Source organism: Dysidea avara, chromosome 1, assembly GCF_963678975.1.
Source record: "Dysidea avara chromosome 1, odDysAvar1.4, whole genome shotgun sequence".
Taxonomy (NCBI): Eukaryota; Metazoa; Porifera; class Demospongiae; order Dictyoceratida; family Dysideidae; genus Dysidea; species Dysidea avara.
Window position 1 is genome coordinate 7,612,820 of NC_089272.1, and position 26,046 is coordinate 7,638,865.

The window sequence follows — 26,046 nt, forward strand, 5'->3', positions numbered from 1 at the left end:
TCTTGTGTCATTCTTTAAGCCGCACCCTTAGAGGACAAATTATGTGGGGGCGACTAATTTCAAAACGAAGGATGGTATGCAGCACCATCGATTATATCTATGGACTATAATCTATGGCAGCACACTTCTTGGTGGCTATATGTACTGATTAACTACATAGAGCGCCAGTTCATCAATACCCAGTGACCGCAGTTGTGCTCTGCGTCATTCTTTAAATTCCGAGTAAAATTCTTAGAGAGCATCTGACGTGGGGGCGACTAAATTCAAATTTCAAACTAGCCATTCTCGAAAACAAATGTTTCAATCTGAACGAAACTTTCAGAACAGTTTAAAGACACATTGCCCTACATGCCAAGCGAGTATTGCGGAAAACAACAATCTGGGATTTGTATTTGGCCTCTAGGTCGACTGAGGACGACTGAAACTTCGTTTGGTGCTGAAATCACGACTGTAGGGTAATCATGTATGGTGAAATCGATGATGTGAATCTTGAGGTGATTGAGTGAATACTGAAGCGATAACAGGGCGATCAATGTTCGGAATGCACAAAGGAACGCAAGGCACACGCCTGCGGTTGCGTCTAACCGCATGCGATAAAAAAAAAAAATGAAACTTCCCCTTTGATGTCGGCAACCTCGATCACGAAACAATCGGCATGGATTTGCTTCACTGCTTGTGTGGTAGTTACTAGTGACACGATGAGTTCAACTCCAGAGTTTCAGAGGGATAGCGTAAGTGACGGGTGGATTACAGGAAGGCCGAATTTGACAACGTTCGTTCTTGTAAAATCCTCACGTAGTGGTCGCGTCATTTATTGTCTGCGGCGCGCGTTTCTGCTTTACTGGCCGCGCGACTCACTACCGTGAGTCTTGATACAGAGCACAATTTGTTGTTTGTATGAGTACAGTATTAAGTGTTTGAGTTAGTTAAGCTTATTAAAGCGTTTCTAACTTCTGAGAGCTATATACACCAGCTTAGCGCTTGATCACTGAAATTCGCGGCATAAAGCTTTTGTTGTAAGGTAAGCTGTAGGGTATTAACTATCTGCGCATGTAGTAATGATCATTAATTAAATCTGTTCTTAGTGCATGTTGCTAGTTTATTCTACCTGTTAATTTATCTTTAATTTTTGTATTATCATCAACAAGTATACTGCATTAAAATTTGGTAGCTGGTTTGAAGTTGTGTATATTTTGACTGTAGATCAAGTTTTATCATAGTCGAAGAGGGATCTTCGGGAGCAGTTAGCACAATTGAAGTAGACGGTTGTGTCATATGCAAACAAGGATATTAAAATGATAAAGTTATCACAGTGACAGAAAAGGGTATTATTATATTATGAGCCTTATTAGTTTCAGTAAAGAATGTGGACATTGAATGCTTCATTCCCACCTTACTGAATGTATCAGTCAGGCTCCTATTGGAAAAGTCTTAGTACATAAAAGCTGCAGTCGAATCAAAGAAGGGTCACTTGTTGCAGCAGTGTTGAAGAGGATCAGCTTCCACAAGCAAAACAGTTAAGGTCTAGCTTGATATCATTTAATTGGAAGAAAACTGCATGCTATGTGGGGAAAAGCTAAAGTGATGCTCGCCACCCAGAAAGAAACAAATTACACGATGTTACAACACTTGCTATGCGTGATAATCTACTAGAGTGTTGTGACAAAAAGGGTGATACGTGGGCATCTGAGGCTCAAAAACGTCTGTATGGCTGTTTTGACTTAGTTGCAGCAGAGGCAAATTACCATGCAAATTGTTATTCACGATTTTTGCTAAATAAAGGAAACACTTTATCAATAGAAAGTTTCCAGGTAGGCCCAAGGACAAAGGGATGTTGCATTGGTTCCACATGTTGGACCAGTGGCTTGAATCAGAGGCTGATGCCGAGCTCTATACACTATCAGAATTGCATGACAAGATGAGAGAATTTTCTGGAGGATCTGACACTTATACTCCTAAATGGCTAAAACAATAATTGCATGAACATTATGAAGGCTGCATATTCTTTACAGAGGTTAAGGGGTGTGGGTCTATTTTGTGCTTTAAAAACATGGCAGGTTATACTATCAATGACAAATGGTATTCGGAAAAGAAAGAAAACATAGAAGAGGAAGCAGAGCGCTTAGTAAGTAAGTGCTGCAGCTAAAATCGTAAGGGCTGAAATTAGGGAAAGGATACATTTACAAAACCATACCCCACTAATGAAGATATTGTTAATGTTAATGTTATTGGAATGGATACCATGCCATCTGCAAACATTTCTGGCGACTCTTACTTATACAACCTGAGCAGAACAGCATTGGGCATTTGGTCATTTGGTCATTCAATTATTCAGTATGCAAGACCAAAATCTGTTATAACTCCTACACTATTTGGCATTGGTGTTGAGATGGATCATGTGTTTGGGTTGGGTTGTAAATGAACAGTCACAGCTAGGTTACTCCATCAGTTATGATGAGGTAAACAGATACAAACAATCTGTTACTCAGAGTGAAAGCCTTGATAACTTGCTTGCAGAGTGTCAGTGGGTTGCAGATAATGTTGACCTCAATGTGGCATCATTAGATGGTAGTGGTAACTTGCATGGTATGGGAATTATCTATAGCTGTTTCGACAATCAATGAATTACAAACTCCATACACTATGCCATTACACTCTAATCTTCTCTAGCACTGTGGATGGACATTCAGCCATACTTAGAACAAATCGTTCAGCTTTTATGCAGACAGACAGCCTTTTCTAACTGTCACAGTTCTTTTTGAGAATCTGAGGTGCTCCTTCTGCCCATTATTGATTTGAACCCATCTTGATGATAACTGCATTATATTCCACATGGATGTACATCCAAAGTCAAGCTGAACAACTGAATATTCCAACACCATGTGTAACATTTAATCAGCCATTGTGACTCAAACAGTTGAAATAATACAAGCAAGATCATCAAATATAGTTTGCAGGTTTGATCGTTCGTTCTGCCCTGATGCTATAAAATGCTACGTATAACTTTCTTCGTACGTTAAACCAGCCAATGCACCTATCCTGAAAATTGTATGCCCCTACAAGCATGGGAACATGGGTACATGATTCCTTCGCGCACTATTCCGCGTAACATTACGTAATCGCCTGTTCATCTATGGTGTGTTTCTAGCATACTGAAGAGATGTTGAAGTGATAACCATTAGTTCAGTAGAAATAGGATTGAACCCGGAAAAAATTCGAAGAAAGCTGATTTTGGTATCATTAGATAGCAAATTTTTTACAGAACAACATATCCAAAATCCCCTATGGGGAAAATATTTTATACCCAATTTAGTTTGAAGCATATGAAGTCCCTAAAAATGAGCAGAATTTTTGTTTATACTTGTGTAAAAAATGTGCTAGCCAATCAGTTTTGAAATGACTCAGCAGTTTTTGGGGGCAAGTTAAAACTTGCTTGAAGTTTGTGGGCCATGTGTTCAGTTACTTAAGCAGTTTTTTGATGAAAAGTGTACCTTCGTGAGGTTTGGAAGCCCTGTGTTGAGCTGCTGGAAACTGAGGTTTGCTACACATCATGTTGAAGCTACAGCTAGGTTATCTATAGTTTCTACTCATTTTGATATAGATTCAAATGGCTGAAGGGCACCCTACTAGTGCCTTCAGGAAGGATCACTGTGTAATATGCAAGCTAGGGTTTGTAAATAAAGAATCAATTCGTGTAACAAAGAAGGGAATATTAACCATCATGGAGTGTTGTGAGAAATATGGAAGAGATGACCTTTATATCTATCTGGATGAATGTAGCAGTACTGACCCAGTTGAAACTGTTCTAGTACATCCTGAATGCCGTAAAACATTTACTGACAAGAGAAGGCCCGGTCCTCAAAATCCTGTTGCTGCTGATGAAATTCCAAGTGCAAAGAGATTACGATCCGCTACAGCACCCTTCAACTGGAAGGAAGATTGTCTGCTCTGTACTAAACCTGCTATCGTGGATACTCGTCACCCACACAGACAACATGTGCATAGGGTGTCTACTATTCCCATGCGTCACAATCTTCTAGAACGTTGTAGTGAAAGAGGAGATCAATGGGCATCTGAAGTTGAAAATCGTCTTCAAGGATGCATCGATTTAGTTGCAGCAGAGGCAATGTATCATGATAGCTGCTAGACCAAATTTAGTCTGAAAAGAGATCCTAAGAACTTATCTGCTGCAGGTGAGTCATATTAACTGGCTACTTAATATCACATAATTCTTATTTTACAACACACATGTAGGTAGACATCAAGATGAAGGTATGCTGAAATGGTTCAACATTCTTGTTGAATGGCTGGAATCTGAATCTGGTGCAGAACTGTACACAATTACTGAGCTGCATTCCAAAATGATTGAATTTTCTGATGGTGCTGATGTTTATACAATCAAGAGATTGAAGCAAAAGCTACAAGTCTAGAGCTCTATCAAGAGCATATATTTTTTGCCAATGTTGAAGGACGTGAGAATGTTGTTTGCTTTAAAAACATGGCTAAGTATATTATCAATGAAAAGTGGCAGTCATCTAGAGACAGCATGGAGGATAAAGCTGAGTGGATTGTATCTACAGCAGCAAAAATTATACGGGACGAAATTCGAGAAAAACTCTATGATTGCAAAACTTACCCACCCAATGAAGATATTACGAACAGTCAGTGGGTTCCTCATCATCTAAAAAATTTCCTTAAACTGATTGTCATTTCAGAAGTGAAACAAGATAGTATTGGGCATGCAATTGTGCAAGCATCTCGGCCGAGGTCAGTGATTGCACCCATAATGTTTGGAGTAGGCATTGAAATGGACCATGTGTTTGGTTCAAAGTGGTTAATAAATGAATTGTCACACTTGGGATTTCCATCAGCTATGATGAAGTAATGAAGTATAAGCAGTCAGTTATTCACAGTGAAACACTTGATAATTTGCTATCTGAGTACATTCCTGGCACATTTACACAGTGGGTAGCTGACAATGTTGACCACAATGTAGCATCATTGGATGGACAAGGATCCTTTCATGGTATGGGAATTATTGCTGTGTCCTCTCCAAAAGATTCAGTGCCATTACAAACAAGGGCACGTGTAATTCCAAGACTTCCACGAATTACTGTGAATGAAGTGGTGAAAGATAAAGGTCTAGCAATAATACAATATATGGGTCATGCCAAAAGGGACCTCTCTTCTATTATTTACCAGCCTATTCTCCACTTGCAAGTTCCTTATACTTTACCACTAGATGTGAGCTCAGATTTAGTTTGGCATGCTGGATGGTTAGCTTGTGAAGCAGAACACCCAAGACCAAGCTGGTCTGGGTTTATGCAGCATGCTTTTTCTTGTGAGGGACATGCAAAATCAGAAGTGCTTTTTCTACCTATTGTGGATTTGAATCCTTCAAATGAAACCTGCATTTATTCCACATTACTTTACATTGAAAATGAAGCCCAGAAGCTAGGTATACCTGTCCCATGTGTAACATTTGATCAACCCTTGTGGATCAAAGCAATCGAAATTATCAAGTCAAATCTTTAAAAATCGTTTGTCGGCTTGGTGGGTTTCATGCAATGATGAGCTTTATGGGCAGTATAGGATCTGTAATGAAAGGCTCAGGATTAGAAGAAGCATTAGAAACAGTTTATGGACCCAATGCAGTTACTCACATGATGTCAGGCAAAGCAATTTCAAGAGCTTTACGTGGCCATTTTTTGGTGGAAGCTGCATTAGTCAACAAATTGGTGGCTGCATTATTACCTTGTGAATTAGAAACTAATCACGCCTGTTTCGAATTTGAGGAAGATGGTGGTCCAAACAATGTAGCTGATGCAATACCTGATTCTCAATTGCTTGAAAGTGATGAACAGAATTTAAATAGTGTTGAAAAAATTAATTCTTTTGAAGTCAATACAATCCGTGGAATTTACCGAGCTTTTGAGGATGGATCGATGTCAATTTTAGAAATCGCAAAATCAGCAGAAGTTTTGAAACTGGAAGAATGTTTAATGAAATATAAGACGTTACTCTCTGAGAAGTCTCCAACAGCAAAACTGTGGTTGCAATATATTGAATACATAGAAACTTTGAAGTTATTCATCAGGGCAGAAAGGTCAAGAAATTGGTCATTGCATCTTGTTGCAGTCACGAGAATGCTAAACTTGTTTGCTGCAACTGGTCATATAAACTATGTTAAGAGTGCCCATCTTTACTTGCAATTTATGCTGGAGCTACCGAAGGACTTTCCTTGGCTGCATGAGATGGTCATTAATCAAGGATTTCATGCAGTCCGTAGAAGCAGTAGATACTGGGCAGGATTATGGACAGATTTGGTTATTGAGCAGGTTATGATGCGATCTATCAAAAGTCGTGGGGGACTAACCAGAGAAAGAGGTATAACAGAAAGTGTCCGCCTCCAGTGGATCTTGAGTATGCACAAATGTGCTGGAGTTCATGAAGCAATGACAACAATGACAAACATGAAGACCAATGCAAGTGAGCAGCATATCGAACTTGGTAGATCTAGATGCAAGCGTGACTTCCAGGACCTGCTCAAAATTCAAGAATGGTTTGATCAACATGAGCCATTTGATTTAAATGAAGTTAAGCTACGATCTTTGTCATCAGGATTGACTACGACTGCAGGTGATGGAATAAATCCTGATAAAGCAGAGGAGGTTGGACTTAACATTCATGTGCAACTTGATGGATTAAATGCGGCAGAGGCATCAATCAAGAGGAGTGGCCACATAAAAGCCCTAGCTAATCTCAAACCTGGGGTTCAAGTTGACCAGCAAAAGCTAAGCATTAACCCAACCATCTTATTCTCAAGGCTTATTGCCATTGTGCAAAGGGAAGAGGACATGAGACCTTACTTTGATTTTGAGTTAACAGCATTCCCAACATCACTGTTTAAGGACAATTTTATGCGTAAAGCTGTGAAGGCACAATTAGCTAAATCCTTAACAGATTCTACAGATTCATCTGAACTTAGGAGGCGATTGAAGCATGTTCTTGATGGAGGAGCCTTATTACATAGGGTAAAGTGGGGAAAGAAAATGTCATACCAAGAAATTGCAAAGCAGTATCTGTCCTATGTACTAGGAAAATATGGAGAAAGTTGTGTTGTTTTTTATGGCTATGAGCAGGGACCATCAATTAAAGACCATGAGCATCTGAGACGTGTTAAAAAGGTATGTGCAGATATTCAGCTGTGTGAATCCATGGAAGCTTACAGAAATCAGGAAGTGTTCCTTGCGAATGAAAAGAACAAACACCAATTCATAGTATTAATTAGCCAATATTTAAGAGATGATGGCCAGGCTGTACATCAAAGTCCTGGAGATGATGACACAATGATTGTTAAATGTGCACTTCAGTATGCAATTGAAGGAAGTGAAGTGAATATTGTTGCTGATGACACTGATGTTCTTGTGTTACTTATGTACCACTGGAAACAGAACATGGCGAATATATATTTTCTTTCAGAGGCTGGAAAGTAATTAAGAGTTTGGAGCATTAGTGATCTAGTTGCACAAGCAGGTCCAGTTGTAACATCATATCTTCTCTTTTTGCATGCTTGGAGTGGCTGTGATACAACATCAGCAACATACGGACAAGGCAAAGCTGGTTTATTGAAGAAGATAAAACAATCCAAGAAGGTGCAACTGATTGCAGATTTAATGATGGATAATAATGCAACAGTTGAACAAGTTGGAGAAGCTGGTGTTAGCTTGTTTGTTATTGTATTTGGTGGGAAACAGTCTGATTCATTAACCACTCTCAGATATGCTAAATACATGGAAATGGTGTCATCAGCTAATGCGGTTGATCCTCAAAAACTTCCACCAACTGTAAGAGCAGCACACTATCACAGTTTGCGTGTACATTTGCAAGTACTTCTTCGGAAAAATCTTGCCACTGACTCTCTTAATCCCCTACTATGGGGTTGGAAGCTAGATGGTTCAAAGCTGCAGCCAATTATGGCAGATTTAAGCCAGCACCAGAGAACTTACTTAAATTTGTTCGATGTAAATGCAAGCTTTCTACTACAAATCCATGTGGTAGTAATATATGTTCTTGCCGTAAGCATGGACTAAAGTGTGTAACAGCATGTGGTGATTGCAGGGGAGAAAGTTGCAGAAATGCTGAAGAACCCGTTTACAATGACATTGACAATTCCATTTTTTTCAGATTCTATGTGAGAGCCACTTATATGATCTTTATGATCTGTGGATAAGTGGCAGTCACATTGAGTCCATTATATTGATGCTACAAATATTTTTGTGTTTTGTTTAATTTATTATGTGAAAAGTTTTTTTGCATTTTGAGGTCTTAATAGCAAGAGTTAATAATAGCTATGTAGCTACTATAGATGTCCTAAAGTAAATTGGGTATAAAAATTTTTCCCCAAGGGGGATTTTTGGGGATTTTGGATATGTTATTCTACAAAAAAATTTTCTTTCCAATGATACCAAAATTAGCTTTCTTCGAATTTTTTCTGGGTTCACCCCTTTTTTGAGCTAAATCTACCGGACTACATGTAGTCTACACAAGAGAAGGATAAGCAAAGGCAGGAGGTAAGTTACGAGATTGTAGTGCAACTTTTCTATAAGACAGGCTTTTAGGCCATCTGTGTGTTTGCGCATGTGCAGTTGTAAAGCACCTGAAAACCAGCCTTAACGTATTTTGATTCAATTATAAGAAGGCTAGCAGTGTTTATTGTATTGTAAGGAACATTAGGACACCGTTTGCTAGTGTTACAAAGCTGACAGTCCGATTTTTACTAGTTAGCTATGGCTTTATATGACTCTTGTGGTTACCATTGTGTAAACAGAAACCGCATAATCAAATTCCTTAGACAGTAGCAAACAATATTATATATATAGATTTATGGTAATTCATTTTACAGTTTGTGAAATGTACAAAATAACATGGTCCTTGAAAATGTTGGCGGTAAAAAATTTAATAAGGAATAAAAAAATTTCCCCAAAAGTGGGTTTTGATGGACTCCGGATATGTCATTCTACAAAAAATTCCGCTTCTTTTGATACCAAATTTTCTTCTATACCAATTACTTCAAGGTCCAACCCTTCAACAGCCAGACTAACATGTTACTAGTGTAGTCATCATACCAGCTACCAGTAAATTGGCAATAAACATAATTATATTGAGGCTTGTGTAATCTTCTTGTGGTTTTGATAGTGTAGACCACCCAGCCAGACAGTAGAAAGATGACTGTTGTAGCAATCATCTTGAACACCAAGGATAGGTAGGGAACATATCCTGGAAGAACAAAACGTTGATCATCTATCTCCTGGTTGGTTCCTGACCCAGAGTAATATATTCCATTCATGTCTGGTCTTTCTCAATGTATCTTTAAACAGCAACAAGATCACAATCTTCAAGCTACTAAACCTACGTACCACACACTAGTCTAGGACACACACTAAACTGAGGTACCACTAATATAGTCTGTTATTTATAACTAGTAGAGGAAGCCTTCATAGTTTAGCACACAGAATGTGTTAATTCACACGACTCTATTGTCTATATGTGTTATGATTTTAAACATTTTAGGTGGAAGGCTATAGTCTTGTTATAAATACATTGCTGATCTCTGTAATAAAGTACGTAGTAAGTGAAATGAGCACACAACAACACTCTGATTCATGTAAGACACAGAAGAGGTATCAGCTTTATTGTCACCACAGTGTATAAAGCTCTACTACTGATGTTACAATGTTACAAATGCTTGTAACAGTTCATGAACGGAGAGTTGTATTTGCACAAATTATACTGACATAATTTCAAGCTTGATAAATACGTACTGAACTGGGTAAATGAAGTTCAATCCATCTATGTATATCCATCTAGCTATTATAATAACACTTACAAAAAGCATTGTTATCAAATCCATAGTTACAAATACAGCAAAGTAAATCAGCTAAATTCCTGGGAGTTGTGATAGATGAACATCATCAAAGATGAAGCCTTTGCACAACTTTTTTGGTGTGTAGTAACCCGATTGAACAATTGAACAGTAATCCGATTGAACATCCATGAAATGAAATTACACATCCTTAGTAAAATGATACTAGAACACACTGCTGCTACAGTGTGGTCCCTACATCTTCAATATATACCAGAAACACCACATGGAAAAAGTTCAACACAGTGCCACTCATTTTTGTTATAGAGTACTTCTCTTATATAGTATATGTAGTACTAGTGTAACTAGTGGAATAAGAAGATACTTTCTTTCATTACTTCTGGTGAACACAGACAGACTTTTAAAATAAAGCAAACAAGTGCTAATTTATTATAACTCTGTCCACTGCTTTCAATATCAGTGTAGTTTAACATGTAGAAATATCCACAGGGCTGTAGCCAGACTTTATCTGGATAGGTTCTTTTAGAAGAAAAGTAGACCTTTTTATATGGCATGATGCAGATTACATTATGGTGTGTAAACGCATGCTGAAATTAGTGGGGTCTGAGGGTATCCCCCCCCCCCCCCCCAGGAATTGTTTTGAAAACAGGTACTAAAAGGTTGAATTTATATTAGTGGCATTTCAGTCAATAAAATAATAATTTTTAGGTAAGCTCAAGACCAGCCATCTGGGAAATATCTCGACCGCTACTGTAATTTTTTAAATTATACAGTCTGTACATGCATGCGTCTAAATATAATATATTGCAGTGAATAAGAATGGTAAAGATTGAGCACTCTGTCATGATCAACATGGAAAGTGGAGCAGAGCAAAGAGTGCCTTAAACAATGAAATTTCACACGTTGCATGGAGTTGAAGCATGCATATGGCTGCTATCAAGAGTATATAATGTGGGAGGTCCCACATTATACACTCTTGCTGCTATTCATGGGCTCTGCATGGGAGGGGCTTTCCCACCAAAATTTTTATGTTTTAATGAAAGCTTTAGTTTTTGTAAATAAAGTTGCATACAAGAAAATGTAACTGAAAGAAAATGTAATTGTGATTGTTCTATTAGGGTGGTTAATTGCTGAACTATTAGAGTATCTCGATCTCGCATTGCATTACAAGCACTGAATGCATGAGCTACTGGGTGCACTTAATTTAGCTCCTTATTATCTAGTAGTATTTACTACTAAACTGTAGCTAATGGACTTTTGCTACAGAAACATTGGATTTGTATACTAAAATTGTGGACCTTTTATCCAAGAGGGCAGTTCTTTAGAACCCCCAAACCTCCCATGGCTACATGCCTGATTCAAAAGTGCATGGTCACATGATCACATTATCAACAATCCAACATCAATTGGATGTGCTTGCCCATGCTATAGACCCTTTGCAGGTGAGCTGCTGCCATAACAACATTCGCCATCTTGGAGCACAACCTGTTTTTGCAACCCTGATAGTGTTAGTTTCTATAAGAGTAACCAGTAAATAGGGCTACTTCTTCTGCATTCTATGGCAAAGGTTGACCAGATTAAACCTATGTTCTCTCCTATGCTATCAGGGTTGCAACGCGGGTTGTACCCTGTACTCCAAAATGGCAGATGTTGCTATGGCAGCAGCTCACCTGCAAAGAGTCTATAGCACTCTGCAGGATGTTATAAGTTTTCATTTAGGTAAGAAATAATTGTGTCTTAGACCACCCTAAAATACAATGGTTTTTAAATTGGCAGTCCAATGCAGCTATGATGAAACTTTGCTTATGTGACCACTTTTACATATATTTACATGTACTAAAAAAAATATGATGATATCAAATGTTACAAACAATCCAAAAATAAATTAGCACTTCTTTGCTTTATCTGAAAGGTTATTCTGAGTGAAATTTCAGAAACAACAAAAAGAATCACCTTCTTATTTTGAGTGGAACTGTGCTGGGGGTGGTTGGCAAGGGCAGCACATCTATTCTGGAAAACAAAGGATTCTTGAGTAGAAAACCTAACCTCTAAACTTACAGTGTATACACTAGTAATGTATATTGTGGTACTAATAATTTTCCATTACATGTACTTAATAGTATAATACCATACCTGTTTCACTACCTATACAAAAGTCTCAATAGTAGCAGTGAAATTTATCCCGTATTTCACTGGTAGCAGTGAAAAAGTCGTAATTGCAATTTCATTGGCTAGAATTTATGTTAACAATGTAGCACCAATTAGTGTTAACACGTGTTTAGTACATAGTGACAAATTGCGTACATAGCAACGCTAATGCACAGCATGTGTATATGCAGTGAGTATGGTATTAACTGGGAATAGCATGGGTATAGCAGTGAAATTTGGGATAAATACCACGAGTGTTGCATTGAAAATGGAACTTTCACTCGGCTTCGCCTCGTGAAATTTTACCCTCCCTCCCTCCCTCCCTCCCTCCCTCCCTCCCTCCCAAATTTCACTGTTACCCCAAATTGCTCATTCTACATTGCCATTGGTGTACATGTAGTCATGTCAGTGAACAAAATTTAATGTGAATTGTACATGTAGTTTATAACCACTATAGTACCAGTATATATACCATCATAGCTAAAATTGGCATTACTGTAGCTACTATGCTGACTTTCCACTGAGCTGATAATCAATTTAATTTTAGTCAAAATATTTGCCCAAAATGCTGTCATGCATGCAGGAATTTCCCAATTTTTCACCTATTATGCTCTTCAGTGTTTCCATTATGCTTGCATTATGCTTCTAGGATAGCAGCATTTCCTACAATTATCTTGGAACATTTTGATCAGTGAATGCTCTGTTAGAGTATTTCACTACAAAATGACTTCCATTAGAAAGCACTGATGCTTCCACGGACTGCTGTATTACGAAGGATCGATCTATTTACATGGAATTAAGCTCTATAGTTTAAAATATCTACCTAATATGCTAGCATTATGCTGGAATAGCACTCCAGCCTATTATGCTAGCATTATGCTGGAATAGCACTCCAGCCTATTATGCTGGCATATTTGACATAGGCCTAATCTTATACCTGTAGTTATACGCAGCATGACAGCATGTACTATTACCACAAACCACAGCCTTGTGGTTTGCATCTATAAACATACATAGTTTGTTGACACCTATACACCTTCAAGTTTAATTGATACATTCACAAGCTTAACACACAGACAGACAAAGCAAAATAACAGTACTGTGTATTTTATGCAATCAAAAATTAATTACATTAATCATCAAAGCATTTATACATATAATGCAATTATTAACCTCACATGTACACAAAACATCATAACACTTAGGAATGAATTACAATAGACATGTTAAATAAATTTGCAGTTCCTATATAATCTGGAATTAATGTCGCTATATAGTTTCATTGTAAAGATCACGAATTCTCACTTTTGGCTCACTGGGTGATCTGTAAAAGTAACAAAACAATTCTCAAGTAATGTGCAGCACTGCATAGTGGTGCAGTATGTGGAGGATATTTTGAAACCTAACCTCAACTAATGTATCAAACACAATTAAGATTCTCAAGACTCCTTAGACCAAACATTGCACAAAATTAATTATGGAAGAATTTTTGTTGGAGATAATACAACAGTTTCAGCTTCTTTTTGCTAAAGGATAAATTAATGTATGCATGTCTAGACCACTCATTATAGTGACCATGTCATTTGGATCTAAAGTTCTTTCATGACTTCAATAATAATTATAACCACTTGAGTATAGTGACAACGTCAGTTAGGTTCCATTTATACCTTAAATAGTTAAACCATCATGTTGGTTAGGTGACTTAGGTCCCAACATAGTATAGCCAATGCTCCTTAGTTATAATGGTGGAAAGACCTTCTGTTTAAAGGACACTCTGTAATAAAGGTGGACAGTTCTGAGGTCCCTACAGACCTGTACCGATTCAGATTTACATCTGATAAAGTCAACCTCCTTAGCAGTAATATTTTGTCAAATTATATTAGTCCCAAAAGAGTTTGTTTAAAAAGAGCTGCCACTGTATTGAGACCATTCTAATTTTTTGTTTCCAACAAGCAGCTTAAAGCATGTATAGCTACCATGTTCATTGACTGTATTGAGATGCATGAATTTGTTAATTATACAATTTCAGAGAAGAAGCACATTCTGTGCAGAGAAAAGAGCTACACTTTACTTAAATCTTTGCATTATATATACATAGAATAAAATTATACAGGATCTTGTAGTAGTAGTAACAAAATCATGACAGTTTAATGTGCTCTGGACTAGCAACTGGTGTGGTGTTAGGTAAGCATAATTATACTATAAGAGGTCTCATTATGTAATAACCACTCACCTTGCAGCATTATCACCACTATCATTTTCAATGCTATAGGATTGTCGTGATCGCTTGGTAACCCATGAATGCCACCACATCTTCACTTCTCCATAAACTAGTCTACTCAGCAGCTGGAAAATGACAAACATGCATGCATGACTGCAAATAAAACTTTTAGAAGTTTGTATAGCTAAGTTAAAGTTTATACATACATAAACAGACAATTTAAATACTAGAGGGAATACACAATTACATGTTTTTAACAAACAAATTCTTATCAACAAACCCACGACGGTACAGACTGCAGTAAACAGATATTATATTAAGTGATATTAGTATAAAGACAACATGTATAAAGAAGTACAGTACACATTAAAGTGAATGCACTCTGTTTCCATTCATCTAAGATCCTGAGAAAGCCATCATTATCAAAGAGATGAAAGGGTTTCCAATCCAATGGTAAACAATAGGCTTTTATGTCAGAACATGTTTGTGTCCAAATTCATCCAATATAGTCAAGAACTTATAAATTGCTTGTTCTGGCTCATACGTATCAAGCACTTTTACTGGAATTTAAAGAATTTCACTGTACCCACAAAAGATTTTGGCAAATCGTCTGTACATGGTGTAAGTGGACTGTAGCAAGTTTGAGGGTTTGGACAGTAATGAGACTAATACAAACACACTCACCAGAGCTGCTATTAGTGATGCTCCCATAAACAAGTAGAACACTGAGTTCCAGCCCTGCACATGCAGTTAAATCAATACAGACCAGATCACTATCTGTCCACACAAGACTAGTGTATAATACATATATAATTATGGATTACATGCATGACCTTCCAATTTTTGCAACCTACTGTGTACATAATTACATAAAAGGCTCAGTGATTTTAAGCATTACAATAATGATGATAGCTATATACCTTTAGAAAATTGTATAAAATGCTGGAGTTGATTTATACATATATGTTTTAAATTTCATGAAAGTAGCTATGTTGCCATAGACTACATAGCTTGATACATAATATGTGATGAAAAGGCATTAAAGGAATTCTGTCGTAATCTGATTGTCGATACTGTACGATGTATTGTATAGCAAAGTTAATTGGAGACTATTATGAGACAAATTTGTTAATCATCCAATTTGTCAAGCTTTTTCCATTTGTCAAATTTGTGGTTTGCAGCAGTGATCTTGTCCTTGGTCTCCTTAATAATTGACACATGGTAAGTTAGGAAGATACACCCATGCATTGCTCAATGATTATTTTACTCCAAGTGGAATCTTTAAACACCCACACAATTATGTACATATGGGCATGACACAGATATATACTAGTATGCAGTTACAGCTTTTAAGAACACATATGCACACAGCATCACTATTAACCTCCTTGCTAGACAATATTCCAGTGATAAGTGGTCCCACTGCAGCACCTGTATGTGTAGAAGCATATTACATAATTATGTATAATATGTGGTACAATGCTTGTGCATGTCAATAATACTCATAATTTTATCAAATTGTTTCCAGAATTTTGTAAGTCAAACTTCAGACCACAGGGTATACATGATTTATAAGCCATAAACTGTGGCATGATGCTTGTGAAAATTAAAGACATTACAATACAACCTGAGGATTACAAATTATTTACTCACTAGGCCAAGCATAGCCTGAAATAATTTATTTGCAATCACATACTTACTGTATGGTCTGAATAAATATCACACATTTTGCATAAGAAGTTTAGTTTTTCAAGGCATAGTTATCTATTGCTGTTGATATAACTATTACTCACGAATGTCTGTCAGGTTTGTTTACTATTTTATTTAGGCTTTACAGCAGAAGTGCTGCATGAAGGTCTGTAGGACACCTGGTCCTACAGCCTGTTTGGATGATGTCTGAAAAGTTGCAGAAGGATAAATAATCTATGACTGGACCTGGTACACACAGGTTGCTATAGCTATAATGCTGTACATTGTTAAAGTACCTATAGATCCTGTTCCATCAATGATGGCAGTAACAGTAGCTTTAGCTTTCTGGTTACCTTGTAGTGACTTGTGAGTACCCTACATGTTGAGTATACATCATGGTGGTATAATCAAATAAACTGATTACAAGCACACAAGGTCAAGATGTTCAGCATTAGCATTAATCATGAAACTTTACAGATAATAAATTGTACAGTAGTTGATATTACCAGTATATCAATGTACATTAGAAGAACAGTTGTAGTGGCTTGGTACTCTAGCTAACACAAGGTAACACATTGTGTGTCTAATGTGAGTCCTTGATTCAGATACTCATACAACAGTCAAATATATAGAACAACTACTGTGAGCACTGTTATACTCTAATATAATAATCAGCATCTGTTCCTTAATAGACTAGCTCTACAATACACAGTTTTGATTCACTGTAGATACAACCTTAAAATGATCGGTGGGTGATACATAATAATGCCTTTCTACGTACTTGCTGAATATACATGTAGACATCTAAAAGCATGTACTAACTCATTAGCTATTGGGTCGTTAGTAATTACAGAAATCATTTAATATCCTGCACTTATATATTCAACTTGATCTATTGGTACTAGATGCAGTATTTCAAATATATATATATATATATTAATACAACATCAATATCGTGTCCTGTAGAAAAACTCCAATAGCAGCTTGTGGTATATTATTGATATACTACAGCAAACTAGCCAATAGAATCAGTATATCACTTGTACATTTGATATACGCATCTGATTGGCTAAAAATTCTTGATAGTGTTTAGTTGTTTTACCAGTTAAACATGTCCGACTTGACAACTAGTGGTACCATAGTAACCAATACCTGTTACCTAGCAACAATACTGTTGCCTAGCAACCGTTGCTAGGTAACCACTACCGATTTTAGAAATGATTTTGACACCATAGCAACGGTTGCTAAGCAACTGCCAAAAGGCCTATAACTAGGTCAGCTTTAAATTTTGTTGCCTAGCAACAGTTGCTATGGATTGTTGGACCAATTTTCAAGTAGACTGTATTCTGCAACACATGTGCATACTTCTTCAGCATGCTAATCACAAGGAATTACTTACCAGTACTAATAATGGTGTAAAACATTAGAAATTGCTGTTACTACTTCCAAGTGGGAGACGAGATGTTGTATTAACATATTATACTACAGATATCATGGTATTCGAAATATATACCAAAAGATATACAGATTTAGGAAAGGATGCCATATAACATCTTTTCTAAGATTGTATATCTTTTGGTATATATTTCGAATACCATGATATCTGTAGTATAACATATACATACACAGCGAAACTGGTAGTCTATGACGACCTTGTCCTTGTACGTATAACATACCGTCGTGGATTGGTTACGAGTGGATACAGCGTTCGTATCAGATTTCGTATCATCAGTCGTCTTGCTTCGTCGTGGGACCATTTCTTGGAGACGGAATTCTGTCTGGCACCGTAACAGTAGCTCTCTATCAACACCCAGTACCTCCGTCGCGGTAGTATCAAAGCATCCTTTGCCGTATCAGCAGTCCTCTATTAACACCCAGCAACACCGTCGCGGTAGTATCAAAGCATGCTGAACTTCGTCCCAGTAAAACTAGATCCCGTAAAACTAGCCATTTTCCGTATAGGTATATTAAATTTTCCGTATACTAGATATTACATTTTCCGTGCATTAAAAAGAAATAAAATGTTAGTCTGAATCTTCAAATACGGCATCCACTGGATCAGCCAAATCAACTTGGTGTACCTAGAAATATGCACCAAATAACCACTTATTTCAACAGCAAAAATTTACTTACAAGATTTGGAGGTGTAGCATACTGACCCTAAGGAAAAATAAATAATTTAGCATATACATATAATTTTGTACAATGTCTCAAATAGCGGGCTGGACGTTTCTTTCAAGCTACTGCTAAATTCACCCAAACCGCTAGCATAAGTGGAAAATGGTTACAAAGGTACTACAATAAGGATTAACAACACGGTTGTGGCTACACTTGTACAAGGCACGTCCCATAGGCCAACTTATGATGCATATTTGTGGGCTATCAACTGCCTTCATAGTTGTAAGGTTTCCAATACCATGCAGGACGCCCAGCCACTACACCTTACTAGGTGTTCAATTTCATAAGGAAGAAAGGAGCCAAGTCCTAGCGGCTTGCTTCAATTCCTTCATGAGTTATGATGGATTACACAACGTTACCTTCTGTGGCTTATTTTTCACATACTGTAGACATGTACAAATTCATTATTTCACTCTAATGCTGCTTTCTAAAACTAAGGCTAAAACTTTGGACATCCCAGGCCATCGGTTTTTCTCTATATATAACCAAGAAGTTATTATAAAAAGTTTCAGAAAATTGCAAAACTAGCTGTGCTTTTGGTCACATATCAATAATGTATGGATGTAGCCAAGCTTTTACCACACAAACTCAATCTTAACATTTCAAGCAAAACACCCTAGATTTGCTGTTGTATTGCCAAAGTATCAATCAACAAACTTTCTTCTCAAACGTTAACATGATGGTAGTGTATAAAGCAATCCCATTGAAATAACCCAATATTCAGTATGCAATGCTTATTATTTACAGTAATGACAAATTATACACAAACAACTCACCTGCTGTGATGGCAATGATTCTTCATAGCACTACAAAATCAATATGTAAATGTAAGCCTAATCGACACTTTGACACTTACGTTAATGCAATGATCATTGTTATCTGGTCGTTGACTGAACTGTAATACAACCAGTTAAGGTACATCACACGGAAGATTTTGTAGGTTAATTTACCTGAAGATAGTACTGGTCTTGTGGAGGCTGTATGTTGCGAGCATAGTACGGTGAAGGTCAATAGCCCGGTGAAGGTGAATAGCCCTTTGCAATGTGCAGCTAAACTAAACATATGAACTTTTATACTGTACACACATACATCTGAATAATCATCTTGCGGCAGAGGATAGTGTGTGAGGCTCTGAAAATAGATAATAGCCATCAGAAGAGGTATTTGCTATGTCATACGTAGTACGTACCTCAGAATCATAAGCTGCGTGCATCTGATCATGACCTGTACCACCACTAGCAACAGCTGGATCTTCAACCTGTAGTGGTCAAAATAAAATCACAAATGATACAGCTTAGCTGTGTACACACCTGTTCCACTTCAGTATAGGAGGATTGCAACTGGTGACCATTTGGTGGTGCATCATGATAAGCAGTTGTTACCTAAAATGTATCATCTGTTACACTATACTAATTATAAGTTAACACACAGTAGGACTTATTGACCGTGCTCTCACTGCCCAAGCTGGAGCTCCCCTCGGGGCCTCACACACTAGTGGAGTAGACACTACTCTGGGCTTCTTCAATACACTTTTCACTGTCCACCTTTGATCCAGCTCTTGAATGAAGTCTTCTAGTTCTATCAGGGAGACCATAAAATCAGCCTTGTTGTAAGAAATACCATTCATGTAATGTAACTAACCAGTAGATCGCCACGATGGTGAATGTGTTCTGTAAGAGCCTTCATCGTCATCACTCTCTTCAGTCATATAGGCTGGTATGATTTCTCTCCATCTTTTCTATTCTTCTTTCGTCGCGCATAGCTTCTTGCGACGATCATACAACTGTTTCCACAATATTGAAATTTATTGATGCACCAAAAGAAAACTAACCGCTTTCTGCCTGCTCCTCACTTTGGTGTTCTGTCATTGGCTTCTTTAATAGCCACCCTGTCAGGCCTCACATCAGTAACTAGCTTTCGTCTACGGGATTCATAGTAACGATGAACTGCCTCTAATATTAATAACCAACATCTATATATGTAAATAAAATATGTAATGTGTACTACGTTACATGACTCAAACAATATATACCAGTATGCCTTGCAAATCCCAGATTTTAAACAAAAAAACTATATGTACATGTTCCATCAATTTTTAAAGTATATACAGCAGGAGTTGCTAAAAGCTGACCAATTTAGTAATATGTAAATAAAGGGTCTAAGTACCTCATTAGCGACAAAACTTTAAAGCATACTATGCGTACTGTAGTCTCAATTAGGTGTAGTCTCATGAAGGTACAAATATCACCTGGTGACATTGCTCTTACTTCAATGCAGCCAAAATGTTGGCTGGTCAATCATAATTATAACCCCAATCATTCAGAAAATCACGATGCAGAATTTACTTAAAACAACCTTGAATTATAGAGGAAGATGATTTATTTTAAAACTTCAGTGCTGGTCACTGTAAATTTCTTTTGAAATATTTGAGCCAAAATTCTGCAGTTCTCAAGTGCAATGAAAAGACGACTTGAGTCACTTGACAATGAACAATTAGGTGAGAAAAGGCAAAATATGGAATAATGGAACGGCAGAATTACAGAATAAGCAAAACTTTGAATATCCCTACAAGGCGAAGATGAGACAACACTAAAACTATGCTCAGCAATTCTCAGGACGATCTTGAAATAGAATCACTCTAAAATAGAAAAGTACCAATACTGACATTACGTAGTATCACTGCCTATATTACTGGTATCGGTACCAGATCCATATTGGCAATACATACTAAGGAGTGAAGACTTACCACATTTCCTACATTTTCAACCATCATTAAATAAGTTTCTAGTAGCAAATAACTTACAGTAGTTATGCAAACAAACTAATACCTTGTTACCGGGGCTCTTTTTAAACTATTGGCACGCGCGCGCGCGCGCGCGCACACACACACACACACACACACACACACACACACACACACTCCATGTGTATTCTAATAAATGCTCCACGTCACGTGGTGCTTAAAGTGCAGTTAGGTACAAAAACTTCAGTTCTTTCTGCTGTACTAGCTAATATCAGCTATCGCTCTAAGTTAATAGCCCTAATTTATTGCAGACACCTTTCTATTAACAGGTGAAAGCTAAAGCAGGATTTAACCTTCATATTTTTTTTAATTTGCTTAGAGATGGATGACTAACAGTTGAGGAAGATGATTAAGTAGAATAATTATTGAAAACACTCACAAACACAAGACAACAATAGAACAATGCTCAGCGATTTGAAGGGCAGTCTTTAACGAATCGAATAATGCTAGTAGCAAATTATCGAATAGTTATTTCAGCACTATTTCAAATGCACTTCACCATAATTTGCCACTAAAATTTAAGTTCTCTTTGCTGTACTAGCTAATACCAGCTATCACTCAACATTACCTGCCCCAATTTATTAGTGTACACCGTCTTCTACGAATATAATCTTTCAAACCCTAAAGCCACCGGGCTGCTCTTCATTTTCGTTTGCGTAAGTACGGGTCACGCCCACTTTTAGAATGGCGAGATACGCATCTACTGGGAGCCTATGAGGCCTACTACGGCGTTTTTCAGTTGTAGAACACCTGAACAGCCCACTAGGAAAGCCAGTCTCGAAGCCTGTGGAGAGTCGCTGCGCCGGTTTTAAACCTCGGAAAAGAAACCACCTTCAAGCCAAAGCTCACCAGTGCGGTGGTTCACTAAAGGCTTTGTTTAGCCTTAACTTGTTGTGGATAAGCTGTTTTTACCACTGAGCTAATGGTTTGCTCACGTGGGTGCGTACAGACAAACATACATAGGTACACACACACGTTTTTCGGGAAACAAGTTCAGTAAACCAGGTGCGCGCTCACAACCGGCCTTCGGCTGGCTGTGGGCGTGCGCCTGGTTTAATTACATCAATATTTGTTGTCATTTGCTATTTCGTACTTTTCTTCTAAATCAAAATCAGCATCGAATTCTTCATATAGCTTCTTAACATCTCCCTACAAATATGATCAGTTAGCCATGATAACGGTTGCAGAAGTATCAATCCAACACAAGGTAAATAAACAAATGAAAGTTTATTAATCCACCTGCACATGGCGATGCAATCAAGTAAGATGCAGCAACTAATACTTAAGCACTTACATAAAAGCTTCTCTAATATTAACTGTTAATGAATACTGTAGTACTTACACTCAAATTGGTATCGAGATGTTCATCATTAGAGCTAGCAAGTGCTTCGTCTGGTGTGGTATCTTCCTGACCGGCAGACTGTAAGTTTGCTATCTCTTCTCTCATTGACCCAACTTCTTCTTTTAAGGCTTCTACGGTCATCCTCAATGCCTGATTGTCCATGGCAAACTTTGATAGTGCTTCCTGCTGACTTTGCATCATAGCAGCCATCTGGTCAAGTTTCCCCTCAATTGCTGAGGTCACAGGTTCACTATGCTGCTCTTGTCTAGATCTCGCATAGAATCCAACCAAATGACTGTTCCTATTATCCACACCTAGTGGTACCCAAGTAACACACAGAATAAATTTGGCCTGTTGCCTTCTCACCTCGAGTCCTTGAAGTAATTTGTTGCTCTAATCTTCGAGGTGTGCCACGGTTGGCATCCATATCTATTGGAGAAGTAGTGATATGCAGAAATTAAGTCTGCGACTTCTCACCTCGGCCTTGTGGAGTCTGTGATTGAAAGCTGTGATCTGGTCCCTGAGGTGTGCCACGGTTGGCATCCATACCTAGATATAAGTAGTGATAATATTGTGTAGAAATTATGTGTGCAGACTTCTTACCTCGGCCTTGTGGAGTCTGTGATTGAATGGTCTGACCTGGATCCTGAAGTGTGCCACGGTTGGCATCCATACCTGTATATAAAGTAGTGATATGTAGAAATTACATGTGCTGACTTCTTACCTCGGCCTTGTGGAGTCTGTGATTGAAAGCTGTGATCTGGTCCCTGAGGTGTGCCACGGTTGGCATCCATACCTAGATATAAGTAATGATAATATTGTGTAGAAATTATGTGTGCTGACTTCTTACCTCGGCCTTGTGGAGTCTGTGATTGAATGGTCCGACCTGGATCCTGAGGTGTGCCACGGTTGGCATCCATACCTGTACATGAAGTAGTGATATGTAGAAATTATGTGTGCTGACTTCTTACCTCGGCCTTGTGGAGTCTGTGATTGAACGGTCCGACCTGAACCCTGAGGTGTGCCACGGTTGGCATCCATACCTGTATATGAAGTAGTGATATGTAGAAATTATGTGTGCTGACTTCTTACCTCGAGTATTGTAATGGGTCATTGTGTTAATTAATCAAAATGCTCGAAGAATTGACCACTGGGATTTCTGATTCCACTCTCTAGGACTAGCCAATTTCCGAGCTGGTTGGACTGTACAGCTGGCTGTTTTAGCGGTTCAAACAACTCAAGTTGTATAAATTTTCTTTGATGGCGCTTATTTCGTGTCATCCCTCTCCAATTTTCTTTCTACAACGAATTTCACGCTCACACATAACTCACGCTCACACATAACTCATGTTAGATATCTCAACAAAGTCCTCTTCGTTTCCATTTTCGGGGAATTCCAGAAGTTCCCTACTTGCGTCCTCCTCGAGATCCGAGTCTTCTGTATGCATTAACTTGTGCCGATAATACGTAGACTTGGACACTTCTTTGTGGCAGTGATCACAAAACTGTCGCTTTCTATTTCGCTTGACTCCTAGCTAGGCTTTGTGAAGACAAAGTCGCCTCGGCCATTTTATTATCATGTCAAACCGTAATAGTTACGGATTCTTATACGATTGGCGTATCCAATGTATCACGAAATTTATTTCGTATCCGTACGTCTAGCTCGTCTCGAGAAATGGCAGGTTTCAAGTACGGAAATCGTGTCAACTCGTAACTATTAGTGAGTTTCGCTGTGATATATGTGGGTAAATACGTATATAGTCCTCACCAAGTCAGCACTGACTGCAGTAGTGATCATGGCATAAGGACCATTAACACATGCTCCAGTGATAATCATCAATACTGTAGTATAGTGTAATAATGCAATAGCATATGTATAAAATGTACTATACACAGTATATTCGTATTAATAGTAAAACTTAAATTTCTTACCAGTGTTTGATAACAGTTATATACTTTAACAAGTGCAAGGAAAGCTTAGGAGATCAATTAGTATAGGTAATCACACACATTTGAGTGCAATTTTGGCTGTTACGAGTACAATTATTCCATAATTGCACGAAAATGCGTGTGATTGCCTACTAACCACATAGTGACCACCCTTCGTGGTCTGTAGTACGCATCTATCCAGTTCTATGTGGCCATTAACTTCTACCAGGTGATTGCATCATCCTTCTTTGTAATACATCATTTGTTGTTGCACTTAAAAGGCTTCATGTGTCAGCAATTCTGATTGGCTACTCAAAATGTCTACACATGTAGCACTTAAAAGGCCTCTATTGTCAGCTTATTTGATTGGCTATTCATTATATCACTTTCTTGTTGCACTTAAAAGGCTTCTGTTATTCTGCTATATTATTGGCTATTTTACAGTGCAATTACAGAAACAAGGCCATGCGATTTGGGACTCCTATTATTGAGACTAATGTATAACAAACTAAATCACTATGTGATTATCACAGAAATAGAAATAGCAAGTAATGAAATAAGGAATGTGCTGCTATCAATTACTGAAAAATAAAGTGGCCATAATACTTCATTTTCAGCTCCATCACTAAAAGTGTTACAAGTTATAAGTATAGTCATGCCAAATGAACTGGTTATGTCCCAATTTATAAATGTGCTGTTCTCAGCAGTTACTACTTACTTTATGGAAGTAATAGTGAGCATGAGAACTTATTACACTATGTGTCTAAATATAAATCTTTTTTGTGTCATTTCATTATTCGCATTGCCTTGAAGTTTTTGAATGCGTGATGTATGCAAGAATCTTCCTATATACTGTACAGTGAATGTTAACAACATATTTTAAATATCAAATAGTCATCACACTTTAAAGATGATACATAGTATAATATACACTTCTCTCAATTCATAGTAGCAGTCTGCATGTAGCAAGTACAAAGCTGCACTACATTTTCAGACTAATAGTGACTCTAATGTTTAACATGGCACTTGTCTTGGTAACGTGCCATGTTAAACACTATAGAGTCACTTTTAGTCTGAAAATGTAGTGCAGCTTTGTACTTGCTACATGAAGACTATTACTATGAATCGAGAGAAGTGCATACACTATGTAACATCGTTAAAGTTTGATGACTATTCAAATAGTGACTCTAGTGTTTAACATGGCACATTACCAAGACAAGTGAACATACTGCTACAAAAAAACCATTCAGCATACAACACCACAGCACTCTGTGCGACAAAGACACATACTTATGGACACTGCTAAACTTTCTGCTCCAAACTGCTTGTACAGGTAGACCTGCATATATATATATATATTGTATAATAATTGCAAGCATGATACATAATTGTATGACAGTACAAGTACATGCAATAGAAATTAGTTTACCAACAATAATGTTACATGACTATTGTACTACAGTACTATACACACAATGTTTGTGTGCACTCTCCACACACAATTTGTGGTTAGAATAATAATAGTAGTTGATATATGTATTCAACACTTACAGCAGGGATGGCCAGGTAGAGAGATGCTGTAGATGTGAAGGCTCTAGCTTGTAATAAATCAGACACTAAACCAGCTAGAATACCACCTGTGTATATACATGTACATATCAACATCACATTATATACATGTTCTGTACATATACAAAATTCTAAATTTTTCCATCCATAAAGTAGAAATTAAGTGAAGCAAGTAAGCATTGGTTTGATGGTTAGGTATTTGGGTGTTCAGCACGGAGGTCCCCTTTTGAAGCATATTTTGTGCACTTTTCTAACCTCATGGTGACAAGTATCTTGACCCC

At 37.6% G+C, this 26,046-nt stretch overlaps 2 protein-coding genes across 8 annotated transcripts in view; both read right to left on the bottom strand.

The window, feature by feature from the left end:
• Positions 1-26,046, bottom strand: part of LOC136254307 (glucose-6-phosphate exchanger SLC37A2-like) — a gene marked incomplete in the record, with an annotated part of 323,373 nt that overhangs the window by 276,571 nt on the left and 20,756 nt on the right.
• On the bottom strand, positions 19,764-24,009 carry LOC136254318 (accumulation-associated protein-like). Of its 7 annotated transcripts, XM_066046998.1 has the most exons (11): positions 23,360-24,009; positions 23,239-23,310; positions 23,118-23,189; positions 22,992-23,063; positions 22,871-22,942; positions 22,745-22,816; positions 22,634-22,696; positions 22,268-22,581; positions 22,019-22,074; positions 19,954-20,074; positions 19,764-19,905 (listed from the first exon to the last, which is right to left on the bottom strand). In XM_066046998.1, exons 1-10 carry the CDS (start codon positions 23,379-23,381, stop codon positions 20,053-20,055), a joined length of 837 nt encoding a protein of 278 aa, XP_065903070.1. In that variant the 5' UTR covers positions 23,382-24,009; the 3' UTR covers positions 19,764-19,905; positions 19,954-20,052. The 7 variants fall into 7 exon arrangements, with proteins under 7 accessions (XP_065903070.1, XP_065903097.1, XP_065903084.1 ...); XM_066047025.1 differs by lacking the exon at positions 23,239-23,310 and having other exon boundaries at positions 23,360-24,008; XM_066047012.1 differs by lacking the exon at positions 23,118-23,189 and having other exon boundaries at positions 23,360-24,008.